The sequence below is a fragment of the Parasteatoda tepidariorum genome, chromosome 1 (genome assembly GCF_043381705.1).
Source record: "Parasteatoda tepidariorum isolate YZ-2023 chromosome 1, CAS_Ptep_4.0, whole genome shotgun sequence".
In the NCBI taxonomy this organism is placed as follows: Eukaryota; Metazoa; Arthropoda; class Arachnida; order Araneae; family Theridiidae; genus Parasteatoda; species Parasteatoda tepidariorum.
This window is the reverse complement of record NC_092204.1, coordinates 10,151,991-10,175,342: the sequence shown is the minus strand read 5'-3', so window position 1 is coordinate 10,175,342 and position 23,352 is coordinate 10,151,991. Positions and strand designations below refer to the sequence as shown.

Sequence of the window (23,352 nt, the reverse complement as noted above, 5' to 3'; positions counted from 1 at the left end):
TAAAAATCCGGAAAATAAAAGATATACTCTTTTCATCATTGAACTTATATATATAAGTTCAAGATGAAAAGAGTATATCTTTTATTTTCCGGATTTTTATTATTATTATTTTACTTTTTCACTTTTTTCATAGTTTTGTAATTTTTTTTCATGATTTCTCTACATTTTGAACTTATTTTATGAGTTCCATTTACTTACAGCTTATGCGCAGCACTTGTTGTTATTCTTATTTTTTTCTTAATTTCCTTCGTTTTTTTAATCGTTTTAATAAAAAGAAAATTACATTGTTTTAAGCAATTTCATAAAATTTATTTGAAATTGACTAACTATTGTTCCCTTGAAATCAAATTTTTATTTATTTATTTGGGCAAAACTTGCACTGTGGAGGATGCTGAGTGAATGAGGATGATAAAACGAGAAGTTTTAAAATTTTTTTTATTCAATACAATCTAGACATATAGTAGAATCTAGACGCAGGAAACAATTGAAAAATAACTAACTACAATGCAACTTAAACATAGAAATGTGACATCGTGGACACAACGACATAGTAACCGGACTAAGTCAAGTGGACACTTCTTTCAAAAATACATTCCTTTTTTACAAATTCAGTAATTTCACACAGTATCGCTTTCGGTATATGAAAAATAAAATAATAATACCTGTTACCAATAATACCTGTTAATAAAAAAATACCTGTTACCACGACAGAAATACAATTCTGTTAACTCAATACGTTGTTGCATGTATACTTTGCATTGCTATGCCATAATACATATGAGCGCTTCTAAGTAACGCCGGGCAAGGATAGACGGGGATTTTCATACAATATGAATGGTTAAAAAAAATCTAAGAAGCTTATATGAGAAAAACGTTACCCGATAGGCATTATCTTAAAACGTAAGAGGAATAATAGTCAAGAAAAATACAAAATAATAATATTAAATAAATAAATTAATAAAATAACTAAACAAAAAAGATGTTCAAAGAAAATAATACTTTCAAAACAAGAAACCGCTTTCCCTAGATAAAAAGAAAACAAGAAAAAATTAAAAGTGTGTAAAATTGCTCTAAGATCGTACAGAATGTGCTTGTTTATTTAATGAATGCAATATATATATATTTGAAAATAGTAAATATTTATTAAGCTATTATATTTTTCTATATTACCAAATTTGAACTGCGTAAAAGGAAAACAAGAAAAAATTAAAAGTGTGTAAAGTTACTCTAAGATTGTACGGAATGTGGTTGTTTATTTAATGAATGCTTAAAAAAAAAAAGAAAAAAATTATGTTTATATTTGAAAAGAGTAAATATTTATTAAGCTATTATATTTTTCTGTATTACCAAATTTGAATTGCGTAAAAAGAAAACAAGAAAAAATTAAAAATGTGTAAAATTGCTCTGAGATCTTACAGAATGTGCTCGTATATTTAATAAATGCCACACAGAAAATAATGTTTATATTTGAAAAGAGTAAATGTTTATTAAGCTATTATATTTTTCTGTATTAAAAATTTGAATTGCGTACCCAAAAACGCATAAAAACTTTAACGGAAGTATCTATTTTAGATTACAAAAAATCATCTTAGAAAAATGGAGAATTTAGCCTAAGTTTTATAATTTCTACTAAAATGACAAATTGGGCCCGGCCGGGATTTGAACCCGGGACCTCTCGCACCCAAAGCGAGAATCATACCCCTAGACCACCGAGCCTTGTTCTTCTTGAAGTTACTAAAGTAGAAACTGCAAGCTTCTGAAAAAGAAAACTGGTTTATTTAGGGCATTTCTTTTTCGCCAACTCCGCCTTGATTTTAAGTGCAAAAAGCCGGATGTTTATGTTTAGTAACATAACAATGATGCAAACTTTCAATCAATGTCGAAATTATATCGCTGCACTATTGTTGATTAAATAAAAGCTGTTATAACATGGAAATTATTTTTCTTGCAGTTAAAAATATAAAGTTGTTTATTTTTCGTATTTTTTTTTTTATTTTTATGATGTATGATCATTAATTCAAGACCGATAATATTCTTTTGTGCTCATATAAAATTTCATAATTTTGGTTGACGAAAATGTCAAATTTTTTTTTTTTTGATTGTTGATTTTGCTTGTTGATTTGATTGTACTCTCCTGAGATCCATAATGGCAGGAAATACGATTTTTACTCCGAATTATTTAACTCAAAAAAAGAAAGTGAACTTTAAAATCACAAAAAAAAAATAATAATAAATAAATAAAATTTTAAATAGAAAAATTAAACTTTAATCACTTTTTTGAGTGATTTTTAATTATTACATAAAAAAGTATAAAATAAAAAATTTACCAATTTTTTGCATTTTTTAAATGATAAAATTGTAACAAATATTGTCTAACATATCGGATATCAGGAAATTAAAATAAATATCGCGAAATTAATGAAAAAAAAAATTCTACGGGGACTTAACCCAATCCAGCTCACTTTNAAATTTTAAATAGAAAAATTAAACTTTAATCACTTTTTTGAGTGATTTTTAATTATTACATAAAAAAGTATAAAATAAAAAATGTACCAATTTTTGCATTTTTTAAATGATAAAATTGTAACAAATATTGTCTATCGTATCGGATATCAGGAAATTAAAATAATTATCAGGAAATTAAAATAAATATCACGAAATTAATTTTAAAAAAATTCTACGGGGACTTAACCCAATCCAGCTCACTTTTATAAATGTCAAAAAATTTAAAGCATACAATTTTTAAAGATGAAATACAAAATTTTTGAGTTATGAAATTCTAAAAAATCATTTACTTAAAAATTGATTTTTTCTTCTCCTTTTTAAGATTGTATTCACTATATTATTAGCATATTTACGAATAAGTTCTTGAACCATCAAGATTAGTCTTCGTACGTGAAAATCCAACTATTAGATAAAAAGTTTTTCAGGCTGTTCAATTGTTAAGCTTTTTTTTTTGACATATTAATTATTTTTTTAAATCATAAAATATATAATAAGTGCAGTGATTGAAAAACACCTTCGATATAAAAAACATAAGTGCTAAATACGACTTTTAAATTTTTAATACCGCTTAGTAAAATAAAGCAAACAAGAAAGATTTTCTTGTTCAAGCCAATTTTTAACGCTAGTACCGTATCATATAATAAATCTAATCCAATTAAATCCAAACTTAAAGATCAAGGAAAAGAACTCATTAAAATAGATAACGAAACCACATTAACGAAAAATAATTATTATTTACCTTTATCTGCAACGAAATCCTTGTGCTTAAAAATATTTTAACGAATTAAACTTTCTTTGAAATGTTAAATAGGTGGAAGCAATTTTTTCCTGCAATTAATTTATACTAATTATATGAGCTTACATTACTTAAGGCAGAATTAAGCTTGTTATTCTTTCATATCTTCCACTTGAAATACGTCGATTTAAGAATTTATTTTCGTTATTTAATGTTCTAAAAAAAGGCTCGCAGGCTCGGTTGTTAACCTAATTTAATTAAAATGAATTTCTGGCTAAGAATATCGTTTTTTTTTAATTCAATTTTTTATTTGCTTTTGAGTTTTATGACTGAGTGAGGAAGTAAAAATTCAAACGAAAATGAATACATTTTATATGAATTATTCTGAATTAAATTAAGGTGGAATATATTGTTAGGTTTACTTAAATTCGCATAACTTTCTTTGTTATTGTTGAATTAAATTTATGTTAATTCTGAAAAAGAACGTATATCGTACTAGGGGGTGGAGAAATCGTGGGTAGGGGGGAGATTTCCTTAGAGTAATTTTTGAGAAATAACAAAAGAATTTAATGTAACATTCAATGTAGCAATTTAATGTAATAATGAAAAGAACATTCATCAGAATGTTTATATTCAATGTAATACATACTCAGCGGATGTACAGTGCACACTAAATAAATAGGTAAATAAATAAATAAACGAAACACACTGAATGACTAATGATATATTCTGGGGTTTCCAACTTACATGAGGCCGGGGGCCACAATTCAAAACACAAATCAAATGGCGGGCCGCAACTTTATCAAAATTTTATATAGAACTCTTTTATGTTTGAAGGAACATAAAATATTACTGTCAGATTTTTACCAAGTTGTACAAAGCAAAAGTATTAAATTACAAATTAAAATAAGAAGTAGATTTTTAAAATTATTTAATTGTTATTAATAATATTTTTAAAAATATTAAATAAATAATAAAAATTCGGGCTACAATAACTTTAATGTGCACCTATGTATTAAACAATTAATGTGCAACAGATATCTAATTGTTAAGATATAAAACTTTAAAAAGGTTGTTATTAAACTTACATAGTAGCACACAAAATGTTCAATGAGAAAATTGAGGTTTGTCTGCTGCAACCACCAGAGAATAGATATTTACGTTTTAAATTTGCAAATGTGTGTGAAATTATTTTCGTTCAAAATGAGTGGTTTCAAAAAGTTAAATAGGAGGATTTCTTCGAGAAAATTTCTGATACGCGCATGCTAAATTATATTCACAAAATACAAAAAGAGCTACAAACACGATTATTTTTGCATTTGAATAAATATTTCCTTTGATGCAGAACATGAAATATAAATTTTTTTGCACCGTTGGTGTGTTAAATTTCACAGAAACGAAGAAAATAGGTTTTCATTAACGAGAAAAGTATTTTAAACCCTCATGGATTTTTTACGAAAATTGTCCGCAAAAAAATGACAACTAATATATTCTAGTTCGCGGGCCACAAAAGAAGGCTGCGGCCCCCGGGCCGCCAGTTGGAAACCCGGGATATAATTCCTGGATTTTCACCTGCTAGGATTAATCGATAGTTTAGCGATATTTTTTTTACAAACGATATTTTCAGCTACGAAATCAGATACAAAAACGCACTTTTACTGATGAAACATAATTTTTTTGTGGCAAAATGGGTCTTATTTTGGATATGATGGCGTCCACACACTTTTCAGCTGTGTTCAGGAGTAATAGTAAGCAATGCGCATGCGGCGTCATTGCATGCGTTGCTATGGCAACCGCTGCAGTTGTTCTTTTTATTTTCACTAGCAGGCATTTTTTTTTTATGTATTCCTGTAATCCCTTAATTTATAAAAGACCGGTTTTTCTGACTTCACAAGGTATTCTCCCTTTTAATCTCAGAACTGTCGATGACTCAGTAATAACTTTTCCTTTTTTCCATTTTTTTAATATTATTCATTTCTTGTTACAAAGAATTTTAACACAATTGTAATATTTTGCTCATTTTCAAATTCAGGGGTAACACTGTTTCGTAATTAAATGAATGCTAGTATTTTGCGAAGAACTGCCTGTTGGAATAACAGTAGATTAAAAAAGAATCGAGTTCATAACTAAAGAAGACTTTTATGATGTCAAATCAATTATTTTCTCTAAGGTTAATTTCACAGTTAAATTATCAGTTGCGTGGCATTTGTACCCTTTAAGATTTAATAATCAAATGCCACCTTTTTACCCATTAGCAAAATGGGTGTTGTTTTGGGTTTGATGGCTTGCGCACCTTATTTGGACGTAATCACATTTTTCAACTGTGTTCAAGAGTTATAGCAAACAGTGCGCATGCGTTGCTATGGCGACTGTTGCTGTTTGATAATTTTTTTAGAATTCCTTTTTTTCACTTTTAATTTTTTTACGCATTAAGTTGGTGAGTTGATTTTCGAGATATGGGACCAGAGAGATCCCATAAATGCTTCTTGAGTTGTAAAGAATTTCATCATTTGAACGATATTTTTGTCTTTATTGTTTTAATTAAGAATCAGAAAGTCTGACCTACGGTTCAAACTGAATCGTTTTCAATACTAATTCAGGTGAATATCACAAACGAAGAAGGTTAAAAAAAAATTAGACAACAACCATTTTGCCAATGTAACCTGTGTTTTGTTTTATTTTGTCCTTGATTTATTTATTATTTAGATTTTTTCAAGATTCGAAGGAAGAAAGAACGAAAAATTTAATTTAAATTTTTTTAAAAATAGTTTTCAAGTTTTTCCAATACTAATCAAACCAGTTGTAAAATGTCCATGCAAAACGTAATAAACCATAAATCTCGGAACCATAAAAACAGACTTTTCTACTGAGACTGTTTGCGACTTAGGACTCTTATCACATAAAATATATTGTTAACCCATTAAGTCTACTTTTATGTGAATCATCCTCTGAAAAATAGATAAAAACATCTTTTTTTTTTGTTACTCGAAGCAAATTATTTTTTATGAAAACAATCTTGTAATTTTAAATAGTATTATACAAAACAATTTTATTATATTTTCATAAAAATTTTATTTCAAAAATTAAGTAATCTTACTATAACATATATTTGAACTGTATTACTTTGCATCAAAGGTTCACATTGCAATTTCAAATAAATGATTTCGGACAATACAATGTAAATTATAAAATTAATTGAATGACATTCAGGTTTATAAGCGGAATTGCATGAGAAGTTACTAAAATATTAACAATATTTTTTAGAAAATTTTAGTATCTGTAGTATTAATGAAATTCTGAAAATCCTTAAATATTTTCATAAAACCATAAAGATAAAACTTATGAAAATTAAAAAATCTTGCACCTGCTTCAAAAGATTATTTTGACTCATTCCTTTATTTCATCAGCATCGATAATTCTAATTAAAAATACAAAATAAAGTAAAAGATATTACTCTGCGAAAAATGAAATATGGTCAAAGTTACCAGAAAATGGCAAAACTTACCTCATTTCTGGCTCTATGGGAACAACAAAAAGCTCAGTAATTTTTAGCGAAGTGATTTATTGTTAACGATTTAGGCCAAATTAGCAAAAAGATATGGTTTTAAAAAATGTGATAAAATTTGGTAAACGTGGTAAAATTTTGAAATTTATCGTGATACTTTAGAGCATGGCAAGAAAACCATTTATTCGGTGAAATTTACATTTTGGTTTTGTATTTTTTATTAAATGTGTGATAACAAAAACTATAATTTTGAAAATCTGAATTTTCGGTAAATCGTTATAATATGAACGAAAAAATCGCCAAACGAATGGTTTAAATACCGTATATTTTCAGTTTATTAACCAAAATTATGTTTTATTTTAATAAAAATGTTATTACTGTACAGTACTAGAATTTTTTTCCGTGTACTGAGGTGAAATTAAAATTTTGAAATTAACTATTTTCAAATAGAGAAAAAAAGGAAAATATAGTTTCATTTCTGTTATACCTCAAACGAAAATCTAGGTAAATCACTTTTGAAAGATGTGCGGGAATTCTCAGTTGCGGCAGCAATTTAATTCGAAAGTGATGTGTGATGAGTACCCGCAAAAAGAAAATGATACTTAAAGAGTAAAAGGCCTGGTTTTTTAGGACAGGTTAAGGCTTCTATACTATGTGAGCTGACCTATCAAGCAATATTGGAGCAAACAAGTTCGCAAGTTAACGTTATGTTAGTATTGTTAGTTAGTATGTTATGTTATGTGCTTATGTTAGTTCTTCATTATTGGAGGAAAAGCTTTTGCTCCAAAAATAAATGATAAGTCGGCCTGTCTAATTCAGGGGCTCTAGGGCAGGTCGGGGTTACAAAACGTCAGCTTGAAGCGAGCGCTAACCCCTGATTGGTCAATTTATGAGTTAGACAGCATATGTCATAGAGCGCTCATCTTGAACGACGACTGACGTCCGAATCAACTGCAGTTGGATTACAACGTAACGTTAACGACAGAAGCAATGGCGGACAACATCCAACAGAGCATTGTGAAATCAGCCAAGATCTTGATTTTAACATTAAACATAGCTTCTTCTTCCTCTTCTTCATTTAGATAAGCTATAATGTGTTTTTTCTTGGACAAAGTCATTATTTGTTCTTTAAAGCACTGGTTGACAATAACAAAATCAATACAAATTCAAAATAAATTTTTGTTTACATTATTAACGCACGCGCAATGGGGTATAATGTCTGCGTTGGACCGACTGCTCAGGCTGAGCTAACAAAACAGTATTTTGTTCTCGTCAGTCAGCGGTACGTCAACTTCCCGTCGAGAGAAGCGCTTGTCTTCAGAAACCAGCCCTTAATTTTTATTACAAAATCTATTCTTAATTAAAACTTCACATTCAAAACAGCTTTCTCGTATTAAATAAAAAAAATTCCGTTCGCAATTTTAGGAAACCCAATAAAATAGCACAACCATCATAACTGCCAAAAGTTGTTTAGTTTTGAAAGTTTGAATCGTAATGGATGGACTCTATCGAAACTTTCTCTTTGTATCGTTAATAGTTCCAATTCTTCAACTGCTAGGTAACAGTTAGATAGATATCCATCTTCTTTTGTTGTAGATGGAGGCATCGAATGTTTTGTAAAACGTTCCTTTTATTCTTCCGAAGAACGTTTTATGACTGCTGAATGGAAGTATCTGTCATCATTATTGAAGATGTTTTGTTATATATGTAAGAAATATATCGAAACATGTCGATTTTCACCTTTTGTTTACCATAGAATATCACAGAAGAAATGGTTTTTTGATGCGTCGATTCAAGCCTATGGTTTTATTTATTTATTTTTGGAATTTAATGTTTGGTTATGCCTTAGGTTGGAATATAGCACTGTTGACAGATGCTTAGAATGAACTTTAAAAACATTATATCTTTATAAACTATAAAGAGTTAATAAAATAAAATTATTAATTAAGTACTGTCGAAAAAAACTTTAACGGTAAGATATTATTTGATTATAAACTTAATTCCCTTCTAAAATATACAAATTGGAAATAAGGCGAAAAAGGAAACAATGACAAATGAAAAACGTTGTAAGTGCCAAAATTTAGAATTTGTCAGTTTCTCAGTCTTCTGAACAATTTCCTTTTTTGGAACTTAAGAAATTTTGATTTTTTTTAATATCACATAATTTTTAATGGTGATAGCGATGATCTCAGTTAAATTAAAATTTATGTTCATTTTAATTCAAAAATTTTTTAGGAACATTAATTTATTACGCAATGAAAATGAAATTCAATTTTTTTCAATAAATGTTTTGATTCAAAATTGCTTTCACGTCAACTAGTAGTGTATGAGGACGTAGAGCATGCTTCTTAGAGACCAAAACAAGAAACAAAACGCAAAAGTTGTATCTTTTGCAATTATATTACCTTGAAATATAATTGCAAGAGATACAACTTTTTTTTTCATTGATTCATTTGCTATACCAAGGATCATTCATACTAGCTGTTGCCTCAGATGCGTCCTATTCCTAAAAAAGTATGAAATGGCGACAACAATTAAATGATGACCGATGAAATGATCCTAGATATAGTGGGTGAATAAATAGAAATATAGGTAGATAGAAGTAAGGAAGCGAATCAATGCAACAACAGTAAATACATGAATTTATGAATGCATAAATCATATATTAGTGAAGTAGAAAATCAGTGATTGTGGAACTCATAATTTTCCAGCGCATCAGACAATTATGTATTTTACGTTTATTTGTATTAGGAAAAAACAAAGAAAAATATGCTAAATTTTATAGATTTTGAATACTAATTCAAAATCTATTAAAGTAAGCACATTTTTATTTTCTGCTTTATTATTAATTTGTTTATTATTTTAAAGTGTTTATTTTTTTCACTTTTAAAGCATGTTGATAGGTTCAATAAACTTTTTAACGTGCATCCTTTTATAGTATTTGACTTATTAATTTTTTTTATAAAACTTAGAATTTTTTTAAGCTATTGATTCCACCTATTTTATTTGACAAATCTATTTAAACAAAGTGTGCATTAAATGTTCGCTTTAATTGATTTGCAAAGATTAAGACTTTTGTTTTCTTTGTCAAAACTTAATTAAGTTTTGTTTCTTTTGGCTTGTTATGTTATTATCTATCAGTTTTATCCCTGATACTACAGCAACGGATTGTTCACAAGGGTGTTTTGTTTCCAAACGTAAGTGCTATTAAAGCAAATAATGCACGAGGGTGTTTAATTAACTTTCGTTTTCAATTAATTAATGACATCCATGGCTAAGTTTTCGTCTTTAAATTCAGTTGAGGATTTTTCTAAACAAAAAAAAGTTAATCTCTAAAAGCGTTTCTCACTGTCGTTGGTGCACTCTTACTAGGCAGAAAAAACATAAAATCGTATCCATAATTAACGAAGAAGATCTAGAAACATTTGGCAGTGATCATCATAAAAATACTAAAAATTAAATTATAATGATGTTTACTTGTAAATTATTTAATTATCTCTTACTTAATGGTTTTTTTTAATGATTGGGGAGAATTATCAATTATGATTACAGAATACTATTACGCTTATTAGTTCAAACTATCTTCAACTATTTTTAACTATTGAAATAGTTATATTAATTCATTTGGCTGTCTCAGCTATTTTCATAGAAATTTTAAGAAATGTTAGTGGAAATTGAATTCGATACAACAATCTCGGAAAAAAATTTATGTAACGATGCCCCTTGGCGGAAATAGCCAATTTTTTTGTCGCCTATTGTGTATAGCTCGTTCAACAGGAGTTGGCACTTGGCTCCGCCTTCATTGCGTGGTATGCTACGGTACTATTTCGCTATTTTTGAGAGAAGGTTGTAAGCAATCCTGAACAAGGCTGTTATTTGGCGATCGTATGGCGAAAATATTTATTTCGCAAACTTTATCTGCATTTTTTAACAGTAAATATTTCATAAATTTGATGATATTTCGCTCCATTTCTTATATTTCTCGTTTTTGAGTGAATAGTATGTCCTTTTTGAGACATTTTCTGGGAAAATAACTGTTTTTAAATTTAAAATATAATTAATTAGCTAGAGAAATGAAGGGTATAATAGCAGATGATAAAGCGAAGTAAGTGACTGAAAAAGAAGTGACTATTTGTGTTTGGCTCGCATTAAGAGTTGTCTCAATTTCAAGCGTGAGGATGTAATGATAGCAAAGCAAAATGATTAGATATTGCAATTTATTCTAATATTCTTGGGAGAAAAATTTTTATTAATAAAGAAATATTTTGGAATAGTGCTATTGAATAGCTTTTAATTTTGATTTATAAACCTGCTCATCAAGAAACAAAATCGATTGCTAAGCACTCGAGCGATCAATATTGAACAGGGGGCTAGCCAGCATAATCTAATATAATTTATATAGTTTAACAGTCGTAAACTCAAAATTGGGTACGCTGTTCAACGACGGTTATAAAATAAAATTTTAGCAGTAAGGTTTTTTTAAAAAAAAAAAAATAGTGAAACATGGTTCTTTTTTTAAAATTTTTTTTTGTTGATAATATCTCATCATATTGCTGAATAAAAACAATTATTATTATAATTTACATTTAAAAATTGGGGTTCTCTTTCTTAAGAAAATATATTTAGCTCCTTTTGTAATTTTAAAATATATTATTTTCACTCTTTTTGAATCTATTTCAGTGAATAGAATTACACCAGAGTCCAAAATAATTATTTAAAAAAATTCAAAAAGCTTTCATAAAGAAAACACATGCAATCATTTTTAATTTGGTGTCAAAAAAAAATAGACACGCATAAAAATATTCTTGCCAATACAGAAATTTAAAGCGATAAATTTGAAACCTTACAGATTCGTTTAATGTTCAAATATATTTACTGAAAATGGGAAATTTTCAGTTTATAAGTTTATTAAATCATTAAAGTGAAGGTGGAAATTACAGACAGAAGGTTTTCTAAAGTTTTTCATAAAAATAAAACAGAAAAAAGTTCCTTTCAATCTTTCTGCATGATTTCGAATTCCAAACTCGAAATCTTATAGCCATACATCGAATATTTCCTTCCATTTCTTTCTTTAGAATTCTTTAAATCAGGTTACTTTAAAAAAAATGCAAATTAGATTTTTGAAAAAGAGGTTTTTTCGTCTTTCCTTAAAGTCTTAAATTCCATTATTCCTTATCTCAAGTTACGCTAAAAAAGAAAAGTAAAAAAAACTTTTCCTGACAAACTTAATTTCCTGTTAGGGTTTTTGCTTATGATAAAATTGATTTATATTAATTAAATGTTCGCTCATTTTAATATGATGTCGTGGAAATATATTAATTATTTTAAATTATGTTACAGAAATTCTGATGTGACATATTTTTAATAATAGTTATTTTGTTAAATTTTCAAATTTCGCCTAAGTTTGAAGACAATAAGGTCTAAGGGGAAAACTTCAAAGCGTAGGAATATTTTGAAACTATTATTTTGTGTGAATGAAAGTTAAAATCTGTAAAAATTAAGAATAATATAAAAATATGATATAATATTATAAATTTGAGTTTTTCTATAATGAAATAGATTGGTTCGAGTTGAAAAATTTGCTTAAGGGAAAATTACATTGTACGAAAATTAGTGAATTTTAAGTTATTTAAGTTAATGCTACAAAGTTTTAAGTGAATTCGATAAGTTAAAAAAAATTAAATTATAATTTCTTAATTATGTCGGAAATTAATCTATATTATAAATGCGTCTTATCCCTTAACATATAATCTAGTTATTGTGCGCTACACTGTAAAAGATTTTCACCGTTAGATTACGGTCAGTGACCAGCAAAACGTGTTACAATTACAGAGGCTCGTATTATGCATGGCCATGAAATACAGCTGATTCTGTAAATGTTCTCTGGTAAAATATATGGTCGTTGACTCTAAATTAACGTTATGCTTGTGAAAGTTATCTTCTGTTTGTCCTTGATGTCTTCTGAAACTCGGGCGATTGTTTGACGAATCCAAGTCGAACTTTGAAACGAGGAGAAATTGTGTGGTGCTGTCACCTGGCGAGAAGTAAAAGAGTTGAGTGTTGACCAATGTACAGAGGATGGGTTCGAACGTGAGACCTTAGTGATTAGCCTGATGCTACAACCACCACTAAATACGTGTATACCCCCAAATTTAGTTTGAAAGCATTAGATATTTACCGTATAAATTAACGGTCAACTTTACTAATTTTACTGAAGTTTGTTCAAATTACGGCCACTGGACTTTTTTTTCTCATAGAAGAGAGCTAGCTGTGAAATCAAAACGCCAACTCTCTAAATTTTGGAAACAATGAGAGTGGTTCAACTCACGGGTTCACCTTTGAGCGAAATGTTTGCACAGAAATTCAAGTTTTTTAATGACAGCTTTCTTCAAAAATTGCTAAAATCGAAAATCTAGAGAGAAAATAAAACAAGATACAAACTTCGTTATGTGGAATATATTTTAAATTCATTTGACCTTCCGGTTATAAATTTCTTTTTAGGGAGAAATTCGTTGTCTTAAGACATTACTGTAGGGAGACTGTACTGTAATTGTAATACGTATTTACAGTGTGAAAAATGAAAAGCAGTATGGAATATGTTCAACCATTCAGGTCCGTTTCCAACAATTATCTGTGAACACCACCTAGCATCGAATGAAGATGTTTCGGACCCTGGGTTGTTATGCAGATTTGAATCCTTGTGATGTCCCTTACCTTACCTTACCTTAAAGTTTTCTCCAATAATACTGCAAGTGCTGTGGTGATTCAGGGGTAGAGCGCTCGCTTTCCAACTAAGTGACGGGGGTTCGAATCCCACCGTTGGCTCGTCGATTCGAATTCCGCACCTGGCTTGCACCGACCATAGTGCTAACTTGAAGTTGGTACAGGTAGTACTGACGTGAAATATCCTCAGTAGTAGACGGATCATGTGTTAGACTCCCCTTGCCCTCAGGCTAACCATGGGAGGTTTTCCTCTCCATGTAATGCAAATACGGGTTAGTTGCATCAAAAAATCCTCCACGAAGGCAAAATTTTCCCAATACTTAATCAAGGAGCTCCCTTGTCTTCTGGATTGGGTCAATACTACAAGGCTACGGAATTGAACATTAGTAGTCGTAAACCCAAAATTGGGTGAGCTGTTCAACAACGGTTATAAAATAAAGTAAAACGAAATAAAATACTCCTGGGACACCCCGTGGTATAGATAACAAATTTAAATAACTATTAACCATTAATGATAGTAAACTACAAATTAAGTTATTTCAATATACCATCAGTTATTAAAATAAATAACCCAATAAATATTTCCAAAAAGTATTTTTAAAAATATATTTAAAAAAACCTATATAGAGCATTTATAAAATCTCTTAGCTTGTCAAATGTGGATCGACGATTTATCGTATTGGACGTTCCATTTTCATCGTAGCCCAGCAACTCTAGTTTTTCTTCAAACAAAAAGACCCGCGATATTAAACTGTCTACTATTCGAAAGTAAAATTGAAAAATTATTCTCTTATTAATATTTAAATGTATCCAAAAAAGAAAAGAAGTTTTATAATATCGTTAAATATATCTTCCGCTTTTGTGAAAGATTTAATCTTTTCAGCTTTTCGAAAAACTTTGAATTGTAGAATACCAGTGTTCTTCTTTTGATAAAGAAAATAAAAACTCCCAGTTTCATATCCTTGATTTCTATAATCTAACTATCAATTCTTAATTCTTATAATACCTAATAGCTTAAAAGAATTGTCTGAGTTTATTAAAAAAAAAACTGCCAATTTGGCGAGATTTTTCCTCTAATGTTGTTCATCTAACCTCTTTCAGCAAAGAAAATAAAAAAGCCGCTATTTGAGTACATATGAAACTCGGAAAAATGTTTTACTTTTAAACTGCGTATACTTATCCTTCACTAAAGATAGAATACATTTAAAAACTAAAATGGAGAAATGTCTTCAATATTTTTAAAAAAAAGAATACGGAATTTTTTTTAAATAAATCGTTATCTGTTAATATTTTTCTCCTAGACAAAATCATTAAAATAAATCAATAATCGCGAACTTTGTCACGTTTTTATAACCCAACCGTTAGAGTAACTTTTCAAGTATTAACAAATATGATAGCTAAGACTGTTCCTTTTCGCAGAATAAGCGTAAAAGTTTTTCATTTCTACTTCGACTTTTTTGCATAAGTTTCATAATTGGGTAGTTGCATTTCAAGAAGACCACAGATACCCACACATGTGACCTATGACATCAGCGCCAGCTGTTCCTTTATAAGCAAAATGGCGTGTTAAAGTTGTGCTATGTTTCTTCACATAAGTTAGAATGTTAATTAACATGACATTAACTAAATATAGAGCCGTATCGAACATTGAATTTGTTTAAATATAATTATTTTCTGTCTAATTCTTTTAGATTTATTATTTGTTGATGTACTTTACTGTAACCGTGATATATTTTTGTTTTGTGTAACCGGCAACTTCGATGCATAATTAGTTTGCTTATGCTCTACTTGGCTTTGCGCCTGTCTTTGAGTTAAGTAAGAAATATATAGTGAAAGAATTGATACTTGACGGGATTGGCTTACTCGAAATAGAATGGATAGAGTAGATGCTAACGTAAACAAATGCCATGTTTCAACAACCAATAAAGATCTAGATACCCACACTACGTCATTTGCAGGTATCCCATTTGCAAATAAATAAAAAATAAAAATAAAAACACAAGATAGAGAAGAATATAAACACAAGATAGAGAAATAAATGAGCCTCAGATACTTATTCGTGAAATAATTTTAAAAAATAAATATAAAATATTAATAAAATAAATATAAATACAAGATAGAGAAATAAATGAGCCTCCGATACCTATTCGTGAAACAATTTTAAAAAATAAATATAAAGAATAATAAAAAATCAAAGTAAATGCAAGATAGAAAAATAAATGAGCCTCCGATACCTATTCGTGAAATAATTTAAAAAAATAAATGTAAAAGAGTAAATGAAAAAATAAATATAAATACAAGATAGAGAAATAAATGAGCCTCCGATACTTATTCGTGAAATAATTTTTAAAAAAATAAATATAAAATAATAATAAAATAAATATAAATACGAGATATAGAAATAAATGAGCCTCCAATACTTATTCGTGAAATAATTTTAAAAAATAAATGTAAAGAATAATAAAAAAATTAAAATAAATACAAGATAGAGAAATAAATGAGCCTCCGATACTTATTCGTGAAATAATTTTAAAAAATAAATGCAAAAGAATAAATGAAAAATTAAATATAAATACAAGATAGAGAAATAAATGAGCCTCCGATACTTATTCGTGAAATAATTTTAAAAACTAATCATAAAAGAATAACAAAAAATTTACTATAAATACAAGATAGAGAAATAAATGAGCCTCCGATACCTATTATTCGTGAAACAATTTTAAAAAATAAATATAAAGAATAATAAAAAATAAAAATAATGACAAGATAGAGAAATAAATGAGCCTCCGATACCTATTCGTGAAATAATTTTAAAAAATAAATGTAAAAGAATAAATGAAAAAATAAATATAAATACAAGATAGAGAAATAAATGAACTCCGATACTTATTCGTGAAATATTTTTAAAAAATAAATGTAAAAGAATAATAAAAAATTAAAATAAATACAAGATAGAGAAATAAATGAGCCTCCGATACTTATTCGTGAAATAATTTTAAAAAATAAATGCAAAAGAATAAATGAAAAAATAAATATAAATACAAGATAGAGAAATAAATGAGCCTCCGATACCTATTCGTGAAACAATTTTAAAAAATAAATATAAAGAATAATAAAAAATCAAAGTAAATGCAAGATAGAGAAATAAATGAGCCTCCGATACCTATTCGTGAAATAATTTAAAAAAATAAATATAAAAGAGTAAATGAAAAAATAAATATAAATACAAGATGGAGAAATAAATGAGCCTCCGATACTTATTCGTGAAATAATTTTTAAAAAAATAAATATAAAATAATAATAAAATAAATATAGATACAAGATAGAGAAATAAATGAGCCTCCGATACTTATTCGTGAAATAATTTTAAAAAATAAACATAAAAGAATAACAAAAAAATTACTATAAATACAAGATAGAGAAGAAGAATAAAAAATTAAAATAAATACAAGATAGAAAAATAAATGAGCCTCCGATACCTATTCGTGAAATAATTTTAAAAAATAAATATAAAAGAATAATAAGAAATAAATATAAATACAAGATAGAGAAATAAATGAGCCTCTGATACTTATTCGTGAAATAATAGCACTTTTACAATAGCAATAAACTTTTAAGAATTGTAATTGCCTTAATCGTTACAAGATTTTGTATGAAGTACCTATGAAATTTTTAATTACTGTTGAGGAAAATTTAAAAGCATTAAAAATCATTTTGGAAAACATTTAAACTTCTGATTGCCAAACGTCTTTTCTAACTAATTATTCAAAAATCTAAAAGAGCAATTAAGATGATAGTTACAGGAAGAAAACGAAATTAAATTGTTTCCATTTAATGAGGGTTAAGTTAATTAAAACTTTGCTTCAGATATTTTACCGATTATAAAGATTCCTTATTTTTAAAAATAAAGGAAAAAAGAATTATTTGAAAGAATGTGAAAGGAAGAGAGGCATTTTGTTAGAAAACATTAAGAAACGCTTACAGCTTGCAATTTCATGACTCCTTAAAAATGCATAATTAATTGAATTTATAATTAAAAATCAAGAAAGAACTTTTAAGGGAACTTTTCGCGGTTTAAATATTTCCTTAAAATAAAACTGCTACTAAACATGCATTTCTGATTTATACGGTTTTCGTTAACAGGGTTTTGTGGATATGTAAGTTTTTATTTGCTGAAACATTTATTGTGTTATTAAATTTAGAAAAGAAATTCTTTAAATTTATGCTCATTAATAAATCTATAGTTATGCATCTACAACTCAGATATTAACCGTTATACGAATTCGTTAATTTATCATGTTTTCGAATGTTAGAATGAGAATTTTTTTTTGTAAAATTACCGTACTTAACGGTAATAACATTTCTAGTTAGAAGAAACATAATTCTAGTTATAAAAACCAAAATATAAAAAATTTAAACCAATCATTTGGGATTTTTTTCCTTTTCATATGGTAAAGATTTACCGGAAAATATGATTTTTAATATTAGAATTCTTATTACCTCACTTTCAGTAAAATATACAAAACTGAAAAGTAAATTTCATCAAATAAATGGTTTTAATGCCATGCTGTAAGTTAATATGATATAATTACTAAATTTTACCAATTTGCATGGTAGTAAAACCATATTTTACTGTTATTTTTATAATATTTTAAACTATATTTTATTATTAATTATTATTACTATGTCATTGATAATTTTTATATTGTTAATAGTATCAATTTATTTTTTGTTAATTTTTTTATTCTTAATTTATAATTGTTTATTTGGTAAAGTCATGACCAAAGAAATTCGGGAAAAAAATACCAAGATTTTTGGTATTCCCATACAGCCCGAAACACGGTAAATTTTACCATATTCCGGTAGTTTTGACCATACTTTTTTTCTCAGTGTAAACGTTATCATTTGTTTAATTGTTTAAGTCCAAGTTTAAGTTTGATGATTTTATTGTATATATATAACAAGGATTAAAACAGGTCTTAGGCAGGGAAGGAGGGTACAAATTTTTTTAATTAATTAATAGACAGAGAACGTTTATCAAAGTGGTCACGAAATGTTGTGCTCCTCAATATAAGTTAGGGAAAATCTTGCAAAGTAAATCCGTAAAATGTTTCATTTTAGGGAATAAGGGAAATCTTATTGTAATTAGTTTATCAAATAGGTCGCGCGATTCCCACAAAGAGCAGAGGGAAAAAAGTCTTACTTTTAATTAATGCATACTTGAGCCGAAAATAGATTAAAGGACAGGATGTGACTTTGAAAATGTGAGAAAGCGTTTTGTTTTGAATAAAAATTAGGAAAAGGATTTACAGAAAAGGAATAACACAAAAAGATTAATTGAAGCTCAGTTTTTGGGGTTGAAAAAATGAATTTTTAGAGCTTGATCTACTAAACTTTATTTTTACCTGTATCATTTGGATGCTTTTAAATGTGTTTCGTTAATTATAATTATAAATTGATATTGTTTATTTATGTTTTAATGCATTTTTTTCAGCATACACTTATGACAGAAATTCGAGCTTTAGTTCCTGCCGGGGATCTTGAAAAATTTGATGAGCTTATTTACCGGAGAGAAAGACTACCAATCAAAGTAAGTTTCTTTGATAATTTGTCCTGAAACACTTCTGTGTTACGAATAACTTCCTTCTTCCAAAGTATTGTTTACAACAGCGATTCCTAATTTTTTCGATTCTGGAATACTAAACAGTCAATCTTTTGGCAAAAACCCCGAGATTTAATGAATAAATTTCATCAGCATTTTTAAATATAATTATTAACGGGAGGCAAATAATTATTTTAAAAATATGTAATGAACTAAATTCTATTAGTTATTTAGAGAATGAGTGAAGAATTAAATCGAATTACTTCTTCGTTATTCGAATATACGTGTTACGAATTCCTTCTTTCTTCCGAAGTATTGTTTACAGCAGCGATTTCTAATTTTTTTCGATTCTGGAATCGTAAATGGTCAATCTTCTTTTAGCGGAAAATCCCGAGATTCAAATCCGCTTTAGTTACAAAAAATTCCATGACAATTCAATTGCTATGATTATTTGACAAGGAGTTCAAGTAATAGAGATTTCAAAATATGAGGGCTACTTCACGTACCGATGCTATTTAATAACAGATCTATAAGTTTACTATTATACCAAGTATATAGGCCAACTCTATTCTTTAGTTCATGTCAATTGCAATTTATTATCTTTCCAAAGCTTGAAATTGAAACCTTCATTTGAAATATTCTAGTTCCCATTCTTCTAAGAGGATTACGATGTCCCAATGACAGGAAGTTATCCTTGTCCGAGTTTCTCTTTTTATCATCTAGAAGAGTTCTTGACAGTTTTATCTTTCTGAGTCATAGATTGAATGTATCGATACTCCATTTTTTCTTCTTCAAAATACTTGTTTTTTTATATATATACGCTTGGAATTTATTGATTTTCTTTCCATATTCTGATGCTCATATACTTTCGGGTCTTAATTAATTGTTTCCTGAAAACTATCAAGAAGAGTAATATTAGAAAGCGAATTCATTAATGTGGTTTGTTTCTGAAGAGACAATAATAAAAAAATAATACGCATAAAAAATATTTCATTCTTGCATTTTTACTATAAAAAATAAAGCAATTAATTATTAAGATTGTGATTCTTAAAGAAAATTAATTAAGGTATTATGTGTGTTACATATCATTAAAAAAATAGTTTAATGAAAAAGGAAGCAGATTATTTTCAGCGCTTACGCTTGAGTAACGTCTCAGAAATGTTCAATAGAGAGTTTTTTTTTTAAATTCAATACGATACAAAGGCAAAGCATCAATGTAATTTTTTTCATTTGTTCGCCTATATTTCAAGATGATTCAGCTTTTTTTAAAAAATAAATTTTAGCAACTATTTTTGTCGGAAGAAGGCGATTGTGCGTATAATATAAATAATAATATATAATGTTTTAATATAGCCATCAATGATACTTAATAGTATGAAAAGTGAATAAAGAAATAAAAAGAAGAAAAAGGAAGAAATAAACTGAATGAATAAGCAAGTGGATTATTTGCGAATGATTGAATGGAAAAATTATTGAATTGACGAATCAGTAAATTGTCAAATGAAGAAGACAAAGGACGAGTCAGTGAATTTAACATGACGCTGAGTGAGTGTATCATTCATATGGCATCGTGAGTGAGTGTATCATTGAATGGGCGAATCTGTTTGTAAATAAGTCAGTGATATTACTTTATTTATTAAAAAAATTCTTGATTTCACAAATTTCTGTATCTAACACATTATAAATTTTAAAACATGAAATCATATCCATTTCGATTTTCTATTGTTATTTTATTGCAGATCTAATGAAGTGATATGCTATTTTCAGAACCGATTCCGTTTTGAAATGAAAAAGAAATTAAGCATTAATTACTACAGATATAAATTATCTGAAAGCAAAAAAGGCAACTCATTACAAGTGTGTCATTTTTTCTTAGAAGTGCGTACTTTCAACGTAACACTGGCTTTCCTATTAAGAGTGACTTAAAAGAAAGTCAGACAGCGAGTGTACTTAAGAGGGCGTCAGAAATGAGAGGAAGTCATACAATGAGTTAACATATAAGAGGAAGTCATACCGCCAGTGAACTAATGAGAGTACGTCTGACAGCGAGTGAACTTAAGAGGGCGTCAAAAATGAGGGTTCTCCATTCAGCGAGTTAACTTATATGGGGAATTCATACAGTGAGTTAGCATATAAGAGGAAGTCATACCGCTAGTGAACTAATAAAGGTACGTCAGACAGCGAGTGAACTTAAGAGGGCGTCAAAAATGAGGGTACGTCATTCAGCGAGTGAACTTATATGGGGAAGTCATACAGTGAGTTAACATATAATAGGAAGTCATACCGCCAGTGAACTAATAAAGGTACGTCAGACAGCGAGTGAACTTATAGGAAGATGTCATAAAGCGAGTGAGCTTACAAGAGGCCTTCAGGAAAGCGAAACCTTTCATGGTAAATTCTGTTTTACCTACATTAGTAATTTAAAACTTAAAGTGTAGAAGTTATGAGTTCTGGTAAACCATTTTGTTTCAAAGTCAACAATTTCTTTCAGACTTTGAATTGCAGACAAAATTTCTCGGTATTTACGCACTGGGGATGAAATTCTGGCAAAGTCAATTTTACCGACTGGCATGAAAACTTTAGGAAAAATCATCTATACTCAATATTATGAAAAAAATTTTCAACTACAAACTTGCTTTTTCACGTGAATTTAAAAATTAAGAAAGAAAAAGGGAAAAAATAATTATGGTTGTTGTTAACTGTAAATACATAAACTTTTGCTTTTATTTATTTTGAAAATTCATTCCTTTATACATTGATTCAACTATTTATTTTAACTTTGATGCACTGATTTGCACAGTTGTAAGCAAATATATTCAGTGACTGACTTTTTCACTAATACGCTGATTCAAAGAAATCACCGTCTCACAGACAGGCTGACTTATCAAATCATTGATTCATTTAATTCACTTCCTTTGGTGTTACTTTTTCTTATCAAATATAGTAATGGTTGTTATAACAACGCTTGACATCAAAACGTAAATCTAACATAATACAGAGATGCCAACTTGCTCCGGACAGCAAATATATATTTTAAAGTGGTAGTTTATCAATTGTGATTCTTGACTTAATAAATTCAAATTAGTAGATTTTTATCCACCACTATTTCTAAATAATTCGTTGGCTTATATAAATCACCACTTTATAGTACTTACGTCATGATACGCCTTTTTAAAAGCAAGCAAAAATAGTCAAATATTTGCAACATTTACTTTGTTGTTATTTACCGTTTTTTTAATTATTTTGGCGTGTCCGGAGCAGTTGGCATCTCTGATAATATGCTTTTCAAATTGAAATTGAAATTCTGAAAAAGAAAAAAAAAACGTTAAGACAAATTTGCAAAGTACTTAAAAAATGACATAATATAAAATTAATTGACGAAAGACAAGGAAAAAAATAAACGGTCGTTATAGTATAAGAAAAAAGTAAATGACAGTTGTTCTTTTGAATCACGTTTGCTGTAGTCAATATTTTGGTCTCCTAACTAATGTATGGGTTTACATACCTAAAATTATTTCAAGAGAGTTTTTTTTTCGAAAAAAATTGGTTAAATGATAGATAAGGAATCTATATTATATAAAACGCTAATACGTACGTATGTATGTATGTATGTATCAATAAAACCGATGATATTTCTTTTCTCGCGCTGGCAACAGTTTTCATTTTTAATTGATTGGATTCGGCACGCAAGAGCACGTAGTGAGAAACCAGATAACAATAACCAGAGTGAGCATTATAAGGTTGTTCAATTCAGATTTATGCACTGAAAACATGACAATATTTAATTTCAACTCAATTAGGAATTAATTAATTAATTGAAGTGAGAATGCTTTAAAAGGCCGCTGTTGAATTGATATTTTTCTACTGGGAGCTACCTAAACGTCTAAAAAACGTTTAAAGGTCTGGTTTCTTAGGACAAGCGCTTTATCTGGGCGTCAGCGGGACGTCAACGTCACGCTGACGCCAACAAAATACTGGTTTGTTAGCTCAAGGCCTGGTTTCTTAGAACTAGCGCCTTATCTGGGCGTCAGCGGAAAGTTGACGTAGATGTGACGCCAAAAAAATACTTTTTTGTTAGCTCAGCATGAGCAGTCGGTCCAACGCAGACATTATCTCTCATTGCGCATGCGTTAATAACGTAAACAAATATTTATTTTGAATTTGTATTGATTTTGTTATTGTCGACCAGTGTTTTAGAGAACAAATAATGACTTTGTCCAAGAAAAAACACATTATAGCTGAGCTAAATGAAGAGTGCTATATTGAATAAGATAGCTATGT

General features: G+C 28.4%; 1 protein-coding gene and 1 non-coding gene across 2 annotated transcripts in view; one reads left to right on the top strand and one right to left on the bottom strand.

The window, feature by feature from the left end:
* The window catches only part of LOC107454139 (whirlin protein dyschronic), a 370,134-nt gene that overhangs the window by 223,124 nt on the left and 123,658 nt on the right, over nt 1-23,352 (top strand). The window contains exon 7 of the mRNA XM_021146525.3: nt 18,964-19,059. Within this exon, the coding sequence (XP_021002184.2) occupies nt 18,964-19,059 (96 nt within the window). The remainder of the gene's footprint in view (nt 1-18,963; nt 19,060-23,352) is intronic.
* TRNAP-UGG (transfer RNA proline (anticodon UGG)) lies at nt 1,645-1,716 on the bottom strand. The gene has a single exon. It is a non-coding gene; the product is annotated as a tRNA-Pro (tRNA).